The sequence below is a fragment of the Alnus glutinosa genome, chromosome 7 (genome assembly GCF_958979055.1).
Source record: "Alnus glutinosa chromosome 7, dhAlnGlut1.1, whole genome shotgun sequence".
Taxonomy (NCBI): Eukaryota; Viridiplantae; Streptophyta; class Magnoliopsida; order Fagales; family Betulaceae; genus Alnus; species Alnus glutinosa.
The window spans coordinates 5,819,412-5,831,586 of NC_084892.1; the positions used below are offsets into that span (position 1 = coordinate 5,819,412).

Genomic DNA, 12,175 nt, shown 5'->3' on the forward strand with positions numbered 1-12,175 from the left:
TAATTATATAAGAGACGAAGGTCGGTCTAACATTACTAATCCCACCCGGAAAATGAAACCAAAAAACCAATTAGAAAGACAAAAACAACCGGAGTGGGAGTGGGAGAGCAAAACCGATCAGAAGTAGTATTTTGATAGACGAATTCTTCTAATCGAAAAATAAAACAATTAAGTACTAATTAAAAATAAAGAAAAAACTATAAAAAAAAAAAAAAAGTACCTCTGAATTAACAACCGATTTTAGAATAGTTTCTTAAATTTTCAGGTGCACTAATGTGACTCATCAAACTATCAAAGTGGGTCAAAGATACCATTTTTGTCAAAATATTTCTATAATACTTTTATTCTCTTAAAAACTAAAATAAAAAATTAATAAAAAACAATTTTTTAAAAAAATATTAATATAAAACTAAAAATTTAAAGAAATTAAAAACTTGAATTTTTTTTTTTTTTTTTTTTTTCTCATTAAGATGAAGAAGAAGAGGAGGAGGAGGAGAAGAAAAGGGATGGCTGCGTGCTACCCCGGGCACCTCTGAGGTGGCTTGTGGGCCACCGAGGTGAGGTGTGGCCTCTGAGCCATTCCAAATGGTGGATCTGGGGTGGCCTTCGAGCCACCCTAGAGGTGGCTAGGGGTGGTGCGCGCCACCGTTGGCTCATGGGGGCGACTGCGGGTCACCCCAACTTCCACTGGGTTAACCTTTAGACCACCTCAGATTTACTATTGGGGGTGACTCGCAGCCACACTCAGCTAAGCATTTTATTGATGTTAACGTCGCATAATAATGGAATCCGTCAAGTGTTTTGACAAAATTTGACTGGAGTGAGTGATTAGTTTTATAAATGTATATTTTTAATATATTAATTTTTTTTTTTTAGTAAGAGTGACACATCTCATCATTTTATTGGTATTCACGTTGACACTAACAGAATCCATCAAATATTTTGATAGAATTTGATTACAATGACTAAATTGTTATTTTTTGCCTACCTTAAAGACCTTTGAATTATTTTTTATTTCACAGTGAACGATTTATAATTTAGGTCAATCACATGGATTAATTTTGCATTTTTCTTTAAAAAAAAAAAAAGTTTCGTTTAGTTTTTTTTTTTTAGTTTTTAAGAGAATAGGGGTATTATAGGAATATTTTGACAAAAGTTACATATTTGGCATACTTTGATAGTTTGATGGGCCACATTAATATACTTGAAAATTCACTGGCTATTAATTCTAAAATTCACTGTTAGTTCGGGGAGCTTATATATATATATATATATATATATATATATATATATATATATATATATATATATATATATATATATATATATATATATATATATATATATATATATATATATGAGAGCCCCTTCTATCAGGTCATGGCAGAAAATAAGGGTTTTCTGCCCCCCAATAACATATTGATACATCTTCTCAGAACAAAAAAAAACTCAAAGTGTTGTTAAAATACCGGATCTTTTGCCCCATTTCCTTCTCAAAGAAGTTGAGAACAATGAGACCGTCCCTGCCCAAATCCGCACCACCACAGCCAGGCCAGACCACGCCGCCAACGCCCGTACTGGACCATGCTACCATCGACCGAGTCAGAAGACGCCGCCACAACCAGGCCAACCCCAACTCCACCGACGTGGGTCTGGACGCTTCCGGCACCGTCCAGGTCAGAAAACGCCACTAACGCCCGTGCCGGACCACACCGCCCAGGTCGGAAGAAGCCGTCACAGCCAGGACAAACCCAATGGTGAGTGATGCCCGAACAGAAGGGTTGGCCCAAAGGCCACCCCTAGGTTCGGGCCAACCCCAGACCCCGCGCGACCGCCCTATGGACCAGGGGTAGTCGCGCGACCACCCCCCAGTGGCCAGGGGTGGCCATCAGGCCAGCCCTATATCCATCTAGGGCTGGCCCGAAGCCACCCCAGACCCCGGGGGTGGCCGCGCAAGCCAGGTGTGGCCATCGGGCCAGCCCTAGATGGATCTAGGATTGGCCCGAATGCCACCCCCAGACCCCAGGGATGGCCGCACGACCGCCCCATGGACCAGGGGTGGCCTTCGGGCATACCCTAGATCCATCTAAGGGTGGCCCGAAAGCCACCCCCAAACCACGGGGGTGGCCGCGCGGCCTGGCGGCGGCGGCTTTTCGGCCTGGGGTTGTGGATTTGGGGCGGTGATGGTGCTCTTTCGGTTGGGGCCTTGGGGGAGTATTTCTTCAGGCTAGATCATGATTTTCTTAGGCAGCAGGATTTCATTTTTTGAGTTTTAGCTGACTTGTCAATTTCTTATTAGTTGGCAAAAATCCCTTCCTTTCTGTCACAACCGAACAAAAGTTATTCTCTATATGTATATATTCTTTTCTTTTCTTTTCTTTTACTTTTAAGTTTTTGTTCTTTCTTTCTTTTACTTAATCTTCATTCTTTGCCTACCCCTCACTTTTTGGATATTCTATTATTCTTTCCTTTACATGCAAGGAGAGATTTGGAATAAATGCTCTCTGAAGACCGATATTAAAACCGTGTGTCTGGATGATCGGCAGATCGATATTAATGCCAATACAAGCCTTCTTCATCACTCGATGAATTTCCAGTCGCAGATTCGGTTCAAAAATCCCGCTCTAACACTCGAGAAATGGGCGTCCTCGTGCGCTTTGGAATGGGTGGAATGGGCAAGATGTGCAGCACCACCGCCCCTCCCTTATAGCGGAGCTGCCGGTGCTGCCCCATGGCCAGTGATGGCACCTTATGACCGTAAAGAAAAAGTTTCCTAAAGGTGTGTTGGTGTTGTGGGCTTTTTCAGTGTTGATGCCCTCTCTATAATCAATTTACTCAGGCTCGCCCACCACTACCCAACGAGGCTTTGTTCGTCTTGTCAAGAGTTTTAATGAGGGTGATTTAACATGATATGATGAAAATCCCACGCTCAATTATTCTTTTTTTATGGCATGCTACTAATGAAATTCTTCCTACCAAGAGCAATTTATTTAAAAGGAAGCTAGTTTCTGACTCGTTGTGTCCCATGTGTGGTACTGAAACTAAGACTAGTGGCCATATTTTGTGGTCATGCGATGCTGCTCGGGTGGTGTGGGGAATTTGTGGAGGATCCATCCAGAAGAGCTCTATAGTAGCTTCGGATTTCCTTGCCATTTTTGGTTACCTCTGTGATAGATTGGATGATGGGGAGTTGGAACTGTTTGCTGTGAATGCCCATAAGATCTAGCTTCGCCGGAACAGTTTGGTTTTTGGAGGCTTGGTTCAGTCCCCTTCCTGTTTGTTGAAAGGCGTAACATAGGAGTTAAATGAGTTTCGTAAAACTCTCGTTGATACGGTGAACCAATCCAATAATGGCCATTTTTCTCCCACTCAGTGGACAAGACCAGCTAAAGGTAATGTTAAGATAAATTGGGATGCGGCTTTGGACTATCAGAACGGGCTTATAGGAGTGGGGATTATCGCTAGGGATTCAATGGGCAGGGTGGTGGCGGCTATGTGCTCAACTTTGCCTTATATTAAAGATCCAACCGTGGCTGAAGCCATTGGGGCTAAGACGGCTATAGAATTTGGGAGAGAGAGGGGTTTCCCCTCAATTGAATTGGAGGGAGATGCTCTTGAGATTGTTTTGGCTCTGAGGAGTTTGGAGGAGTGTTGTGGCGCTTATAGGAATGTCATTACGGAGACACAATTATTGTTAGAAACTTATCCTTGTTGGAGGGTCGGGCATGTGGGTCGTCATGGTAATAGGGTTGCTCACCTGTTGGCCAAGTTTGTTGTTTCCCACCAAAGTCATCATGTTTGGGTTAGGGTGTGTCCTGATGTTATTAAGGATGTTGTAAGGGCTGAACAAGTTTCTTAATGGAAAATTACATTTTCCTTTCAAAAAAAAAAAAATATATCAGAGCAAATCTCTGTTTAATTTATGAATCTGTGATTTACTTTTCATTTCAAAAAAATATTTCACGTTAGAGTTTTAATTATTACAAGGGGACTTTGAGTCCAAATATAAAAACTATTAAAAAGTATTAAAATATTAATTAAATAATTAAATTTACAATTTTCTATCAAATTAAATCATCCTTTATAATTGATCTCTCTAAGTAGGAAAAATGTTACTTGCACTACAAGCTCATAACATGGCACAACAACCCCTCACATGAGGGTGAGCCCCACGAGAAATGATCCCTACACTCATTTCTCACAACAGCCCCACAACAAGCTGACGTGACTGGTAATATTTTATTATTATTTTTTTTGTTTTCTTTTTGTAAAAAAATAATAAAATATTACCAGCCACATCAACTTGTTGTGGGATTGTTGTGAGAAATGAGTGTAGGGATCATTTATCGAACCCCACACACTGGGCCTCACCCTCATGTGAGGAGTTGTACCCATGTTGCATTTGAAGAAATGGAAGCCGCGAATTTATCTATATATATATATATATATATATATATATATATATATATATATATTGATAGTTTGTAATGGAAATTGAACAAAAGATACGAAATTGTATTGATGTAAAGATTAGCTTCCAAGATCGAGAGAAAGGAAATATACAATTTGAGTGTTTGGGCAACCTAATTCGAACTTCCCAACACTTACAGCACGGTCCACTAGACCCAGCGTACATTAATTTATCCCATACAAATAAGACTTAAAACGCATAATACCAAACATAAAACGCAACTCTAAACAAATCACACTCATAAACCCATCTGACGGCCAACACCAGCGTCCAGCGGTCTCGCCTAACCAATAAAGCCATCAGCCAACTGTCCGGCATTAATGATTCAACTTTCCACAATTCATCTCAGCCATACACTCCTCGCAATCTTGACCGTTCAATACTAAGAACCCTAAAAGGAACTAGTCTTCCTGCGCCGTCGTTTCAGTTACTCTTCCTACGTCTTCCGCCGCAGCTCACCACAGCTCCTCCAGGCTCCATCGCCAGATTCACGGCACGGAGTGTGGGTCATTAGAGACGATGATTCTATGCAGGTTGGGCGAGACAATTTGTGTCAAAACCGAACCCTAACTGGATCGGATCACCTAATTCGCAAGCGAAGAGACTAGAAAAAGACTCTCCGGTGGTGTGAACCACTGATCTGTGACAGCGGCGCTTCTTGCGGACGAAGGGAGTCGGAGGGGGGGACGGAGACGAGAAACTCGGCTGCTCCGATACCTTCTTGGCGTTCGGATTCAGAGAGAGCGTAGCGAGATCGTCGCGCAAGGAGCGCTTCCTTCCCACTTTCACGGCCGGAGTTCGCTCTCCGATATCCCTCGCCGTCTTGGCCTCTTCCATTGGAAAGCAGGCCAGAGAGTTCTAACGGTCTTTCTGAAATCCCTCAATCTTAAACAAGGGAGCGAGAAACCCAACGGTCGAATTTTTCACGCTCCGTTGTGAAGTAACAGAGTGCAGTAGATGTTCGATTTATAGTGCGTTGATTTTTCTAATGGGCCGCGAGTCCATGGGCCTCTGACCCAGTAAAGGCGGGTTATTCGACGTAAGGGTCTTGGAGCGTCGACCCATCTGGATTTATAAGACGTGTTTTCAAACGTTGTTTTTTAGTGGGCCGCTTGACTAGTTAAACTCCCAACGGACCCTTAGTTCGTTGACTCTCTCTCTCTCTCTCTCTAGGATTGATGGTTTTTAAAATCTTTTTTAATTTAATAGATCAAAATTATTTTAATTTAATTGATTAAAAGATAATTAAATTATTTGAATTTGATTAAAAACCAATTAATTCAACTTCTTCATTAACAAAAAAAAAAACAACACTTTACTCACACCTATATATCTACCTAATTTATTCCTTTAGTTTAGTCAATATAGGATAAACTCAATCCCTTTCTCCCACAAACTTCCACAATCCTACAATCTCTAAGTCTAGTAGATTACAAGGTTATTGGTTTCATGCAATATGGATTCTGATTAAACTATAATAATTATTCTCCATTGTTTTTATTGTTTGATTTTCTTCTCCTTTCTTCAAGTAAGGAAAAGCATATCAGCCCCACAAGAGAGGGAATGAGTGATCTCAAAGTGCTAGTGAGAACTACAATTCCTTTCAGCCAGAAATTCGGCTTCATTACAAGCTCATGAATCAAACTCTAGAATCTTTTCCCTCTATATGCTTTAAAACAATAATTTCTTTTTTCCCATCTTGATAGATCTTTTCCCTTATAATAATCTTTTCAAAGAATCCTTCTGTTTATGCTGTATACATAACTTAGTTGCTATAAAAATTAATAGCAGATTTTTTTTTTTCTTCAGACAATGAGATCTTTCTTTTGATAAGTGATAATGAGGAATTTTCATCAAACATCATAAAACATAAAGTGGATATGGTAAGTCACAACCAATAAAATGCTTCAGTTGCTATGCTTACATTTCCAAACTAGGTCTTAGCTAAAGATTAAAATCCCTAATAGGAAGTCAGGTTTAAGCTTAATGCCAAAACTATGGTTCAACTGCAAACTCCATATTCTGACTTACTGTAAGGACCTCAGAAAGCTGAAATTAAAGGATCAGCTTTCCTCTATGTCGTATGCAAATCACATTCCTCATGCTAAATTCAGAGAGAGAGAGAGAGAAGGTGGGGGGAAGGTTTCAATGCATGCCCCTAGTTAGTGGAGAAGCAGGGGAATCAACATACTGTTAATTCCCACTGTGCACCTAGAAATTAATGCACAAAAATCTGCGTAAATGGAAATTGTTAAAATCACTACCATCCACTTCTAATTTGACATGGGCCATGGCAATCAAATAACAAATTACAAGACATTGACATGCAAACCCTATTAATCAATGCTGCTATTGCCAACTTGCTTTTGTGCCTCATGTTCAAAATTAGTATAAGTACTTTTATCCCTCAAACTATTACAGCAAGAAAGATCTTGTTAATATGAAATGACCAATTATCCCTCTTGTTGAAACAACTGGCTCATATTCTATCTCAAGTATTGAAATAAGCGAAATGGAGTGAAACATCCGTACAATTAGAGTTTTCTTATAAGTATGTTGTATTGTAACCTTAAATCATATAGGAGAATATAGCCGCACTCATGTGGACGTAGGCACATTGCCGAATCACGTAAATTTGTGTATCAATTTTCTCTTACTCTTTTTCTTTTCGATTCCGTATTATTCATCATTGTTGTGCACAGTAACAACACCTCTCTTGCAGATCAATCCACCACACAAAATAGCTGCCTCCAATGCCAGCCCAACAACAATCAACAACCACCATTGTTTTTTATTGGTAAACAGAGAAAAAAGTAAAAGTATTAAGAAACATTTCAATACACAAAACACTTAAAAAATATTTAAAACTACTTTTACTTTTGCGTCGCATACATTATAACTAAAAAGCAAAAAACACATTGTAAAAAGAGTTGCCAAAATAACCTAAGGATATGAGCATTCTTGTCAACTAATCTTGGTAAGTAAGAACCCTTTTTTCTTTTTTTTCCTAATTAGAACCCTTTGTGTTATAAATGTGAATAGCAGCAAGAATATAGGCGTTTCTTCCCAGAGTTTATTCTTTGGTTCCGTTTCCATCTTTTATATATATATATATATATATTAACAAAAAAAAAAAAAAAAAAAAAAAAGTAGTACTACCCTCAATGGGGTGCAGCCACCCCTCTAATCCACTTAGGGGACCATTCTAATTTTCGACAAAAGTGAAAAATTCAAATTGAAAAAAATTAGAAATTAAAAAAATACAGTAGGTTAGCAAACATAAAATGAAATAGGATCTTCTCCATTTCATTTAATGAAATGAATACTATCCATTTCAAATGAAATGTCAAGATTTAAAATTAATGTATTTAATAGTGTATATGAAGTTGACACGTCTTTTAAAAATTTAAATAATCTAAAATCATGTATACCATTAGATGCATCAATTTTAAATCATAATCATAAATAAGCAAAATTTTAAAAGAGGGAAAAATAAAATGGGTTGTGAAGTAGTAGAGTCAAAAAGATAGACTTGTATTGGCGTCCTGCATTTGCAAATCTTCCTTATAGGTGAGTTTGGAATAAATTAATGATCAAGTTGTCATAATTGTAGACAAGCTCAGCACAGCATATCTTTTCTTTCTTTCTTTCTTTCTTTTTTGAAAAAAAAAAAAAAAAAAACCTAATTCGGCTCTACAAAGTGACTTGATTAGTTTCATGCCTTTACCCAAGTTCGTTTCCATTCATCTCTAGCTTTTTCTTTTCTTTTCTTTTTCTTTTTCTCTTTTTTTGACACAGAATAGGCATTCTTCATTAATAATTCAGGAGGAGACAAATGATCCAAGAAAATGATCTATGAACCAACAAAGTCCCCAAGTACAAAACCATGTATACTGCTAGGCATAGTCTCCAGCCACTCTTTGTCTATACACTGAGAGGAGGCCTCCTTGGCAAGCTCATGTGCAACTGAGTTGAAATTCCTAGAGACATGGAGGAAACATGCTGATCTTAGATAATTCATCTCATGTTTTATACTCTCAACAAAGTGACTCGTGCGAGAGAGGAATGGTGAGGCTGCGTTTATTTCTTGAATGACTTTCAGTGCATCACCCTCAAAAATGGCATAAAAAAAAAAACCTATTTCTTTGCAAAAAATAACAGCCTTAAGAGCTGCCCTTATCTCCACCACGTGAGGCTTAACTAGTCCCTGTAAATGCAAACATTTTGCCCCCAAGAAAGCACCTGCACTGTCACGGGCAATGTTTTATCTCTTGCTTTTCATTCTTCTTTCTTTGCCTACTCTTTACATTTCTTCATATTTTGACCTTTTAGACATTGAAAGCATTTTTGCTGCGCAACCAACAAACTTCCTTACTGTTTATCTCTTTTGCAAGCTCTCTGTTTTGACTAGACACATGGGACTCATCCCATGTGTCTACACTCCTGCACAACATGTGCACAACTGTTGAGCATAAATCATTTCCCCCATTTTAACCTCAGCAGTGGGGTCACCAAGTTATCAATTGGAATCAGATATCTTTGGGTCAATCTTTTGTGCTTTGCTTTACCTGCAAGTGGAGATTTGGAATAAATTCTCTTTGAAGACCAATATAAAACACCATCACTACTCTCCCACTAACCATATGCAAACCACGTTCTAGAGTAACACCCTTTTCCTTCTTCTCCACCCTCCTGATACCAAATCCAGCCTTCTTCATCGGACAATGAATTTCCAATTGCAGCCTCGACCCAAAGAGCCAGCTCTGACACCGTAGAAATGGGCGTTATCGTTTACTTTGGAATGGAGGGAATCGGCAATATTGGCAGCACCATCTCCCCTGCCTTATGAGGGAGTTGATAGTACTGCCCATCTCTGGTGATGGCACCTTCTGACCATAAAGCTTAGACTTCTTGTGGGTGCCTCCTCAGTGCCAATGCCCTCTCTATAATCAATCTATTTAGGCTTGGCATTGCACTTGAGAGTTACTGGAATACTGGATGTTGCTTTTTTGCTATGTCATTCTTTATTAATTAAATTATTTTAATTTAAGCTCACATTAGAATTTAATAATTCTTTTGTAAATTTTAAATTGTCCGATTCACAAAATTCACTGCTGGAATTTTGAGGAGGCTCTGTATTATGGATTTCCTTAACACGAACCTAAAATATTCAGTTGAAGAATGAACTGAAACAGGAAATCGAGGGAATTGTTAATTGCAAAGGATCATTACATGTTTCAACGACACCAAAAAATAATTGGTTCATTAATCAGAGGAAGAACTGGCACAGCAATCCTTCAACTGGTACACAATCTAGCCTCCAAACCCGTACAGAGTCCTTCCTTGCCTCTTCAAGGCGTAAACGACATCCATGGCCGTGACAGTCTTCCTCCTCGCGTGCTCGGTGTATGTTACTGCGTCGCGAATCACGTTCTCGAGGAATATCTTCAGTACTCCGCGGGTCTCCTCGTAGATCAGTCCGCTGATACGCTTCACACCGCCCCTGCGAGCCAGACGGCGAATCGCGGGCTTGGTGATGCCCTGGATGTTGTCGCGGAGGACCTTACGGTGCCGTTTGGCTCCCCCTTTGCCCAGACCCTTGCCTCCCTTTCCACGGCCAGACATTTTCCCTGAAAGTTGCTGAGAAAATTGGTTTTGATGTCTGAAATTGAAATGTGTTCTGATTTCATGGGAGAAACGGTGGGAATTGGAGTGGCGTTTATAGATTGGGGGGTTTGTGGATTGGGGTTTGAAGTAAGGGCGGGGGTTAATGGGGGCCGTTGGAGTTGGGAAGTTATCGACGGCTAAGAGACTCGATCCGCGTGAAGTCGGGCAAGATGATGTGAGCCGTTGATAAGATTTGAATCGACGGAGAATATTGTTGTATGTGCTGTGCCACGGATTGTGCGTTTTCTGTGAGATTTCTTGTGCTTGTTAATTTTTAGGATTATTGCCCAATAAGCTTTCCAGCTTTCCAAGGAATAGCATCGCGTGTCCCTTTCTTTTTTTCAAAAAAAAAAAAAGGGGAAAAAAAAACTACATATAGTTTGTAACTCTTCATACTACTACTTAATTAATGCATTTTCAAAATTGTCAATTGTGTTAAGAGAATTGATCCCTACACTCATTTCTCACAACAGTCCCACAACAATTTCATTTCTCCTTCCAACCGATTTTCAACCAAAACAAAAACAAAACAAAAAAATAATAAAATATTACCAGCCACGTCAGCTTGTTGTGGGACTGCTATGAGAAATGAATGTATGGATCATTTCTCTTGTGTTAATATTCTCCCTAAACTACTAATCAAACACATGTCATTGTTCCTCCTAATGACAAAAATGTACTTAATAAAAATAAATAAAAATATTTTTTAAAAAAAAAAAAAAAAAACTTTTTTTTATTCAATAATGGGACAATGGTTACGGAAAAAAAAATAAATAAATAAAGCGGGGTAAACTCCCCAACAACAAAATCCAAATGGAAAAGGTAATACAGAGATGAAAAAAAACAATAGGCAATGAGATGGTAAATAAGGGCAAAAAAACTTGGTTAGAAGCCCCAAACAATAAAAACAATTACCATAAGGTAGTTGTTGCCTTTAGGGAAGTATTGCCATGAATTGAATAGGAAGCGTCAAAGAGGAACAAATGCAGGCTACAAAAGTCTCCACTAGTATATCAGTCCACATAAGTGCAAGGAGACGGTAACCCAAACAACATAAAACAAGCAGCAAAGCACAAAAAAATAAAAAAGCTGCTGAAAAACACCAAAAAGCCAAAACCACCATTACGTCAGCGGAGGCTCAGCCACTCCCAAAAATAATGAGAGTGGCAAGTGGTGATTTTAAAACTACATCATTCTTTGAAGGATATACAAGAGTGGCTTCTATAATTACTCAGAAAGCACCCAATCCATTTGATCAGATTTTTAGAGACTACGATGCAAGCGGATGGAGTAATGCTAGAAGTCACTATTTTGTCACTTTTATGTCACTCCAAGAATGATGTGGCTTTTAAAATCACAATTGAGATTGTGATTAATAACTACTAAATTTTGATTAAGAGATGATTTTTGTTAGGGATAAAATCAACCCTAGAGACACGTGGATCCAATGACATCTCGGAGTTATGTCTCGGCTACTTGTTCCGCATGGTTCCATCCAGTGAAGGGAAGGTCGTTTAGGTCCGAAGACATCTCGGAGATATGACGATGTCTCGGTCTTAACATTCCAGGTTACGGTATGTAAAATATCCCGAGATCTCCCAGCCAAGATGGAGTGAACATATCTCGGATATTTGTGCCTCGGAGTAATAACACCTCGGTATGATATCGAGTCGGTGCGGTATCTTCTCGGGGTGATATCCATTGGATGAGTCAACATCTCAGAGTATAAACATCTCGGACTTACACAACCCTGTTATGGTGCGGATATATCCCGAGATCTCCAGGTAAGAGCGGAAACGTCTCGGATATCATCACCTCGGAGGTCAGCTGAAATGTGCTACAGTCTCCTAAGAAGGTGCCATGCGCCACACCCGTCTCAGAATTCGATAAGGATAGAATCCCAGGAGATCAGGGATAAACTACAGATCCATGATTTATGGGATAAGATGGTTATTGACATGGAATCGAATTCAAAGAAGTACAAACGCAATCAACTGCGGATTCAACACTCCTACTCAAATTCCCAGAAGATATGAT

At 39.3% G+C, this 12,175-nt stretch overlaps 1 protein-coding gene across 1 annotated transcript; it reads right to left on the reverse strand.

The window, feature by feature from the left end:
- Positions 1–9,658: 9,658 nt before the first annotated feature.
- On the reverse strand, positions 9,659–10,179 carry LOC133873621 (histone H4). The gene has a single exon (XM_062311352.1). It carries the CDS (start codon positions 10,094–10,096, stop codon positions 9,785–9,787), a length of 312 nt encoding a protein of 103 aa, XP_062167336.1. The 5' UTR covers positions 10,097–10,179; the 3' UTR covers positions 9,659–9,784.
- Between the last annotated feature and the right edge of the window lie 1,996 nt (positions 10,180–12,175).

Coding starts and splice junctions, on each gene's coding strand:
- LOC133873621 (XM_062311352.1), bottom strand. CDS start 10,096: ATGTCTGGCCGTGGAAAGGGAGGCAAGGGTCTGGGCAAAGGGGGAGCC.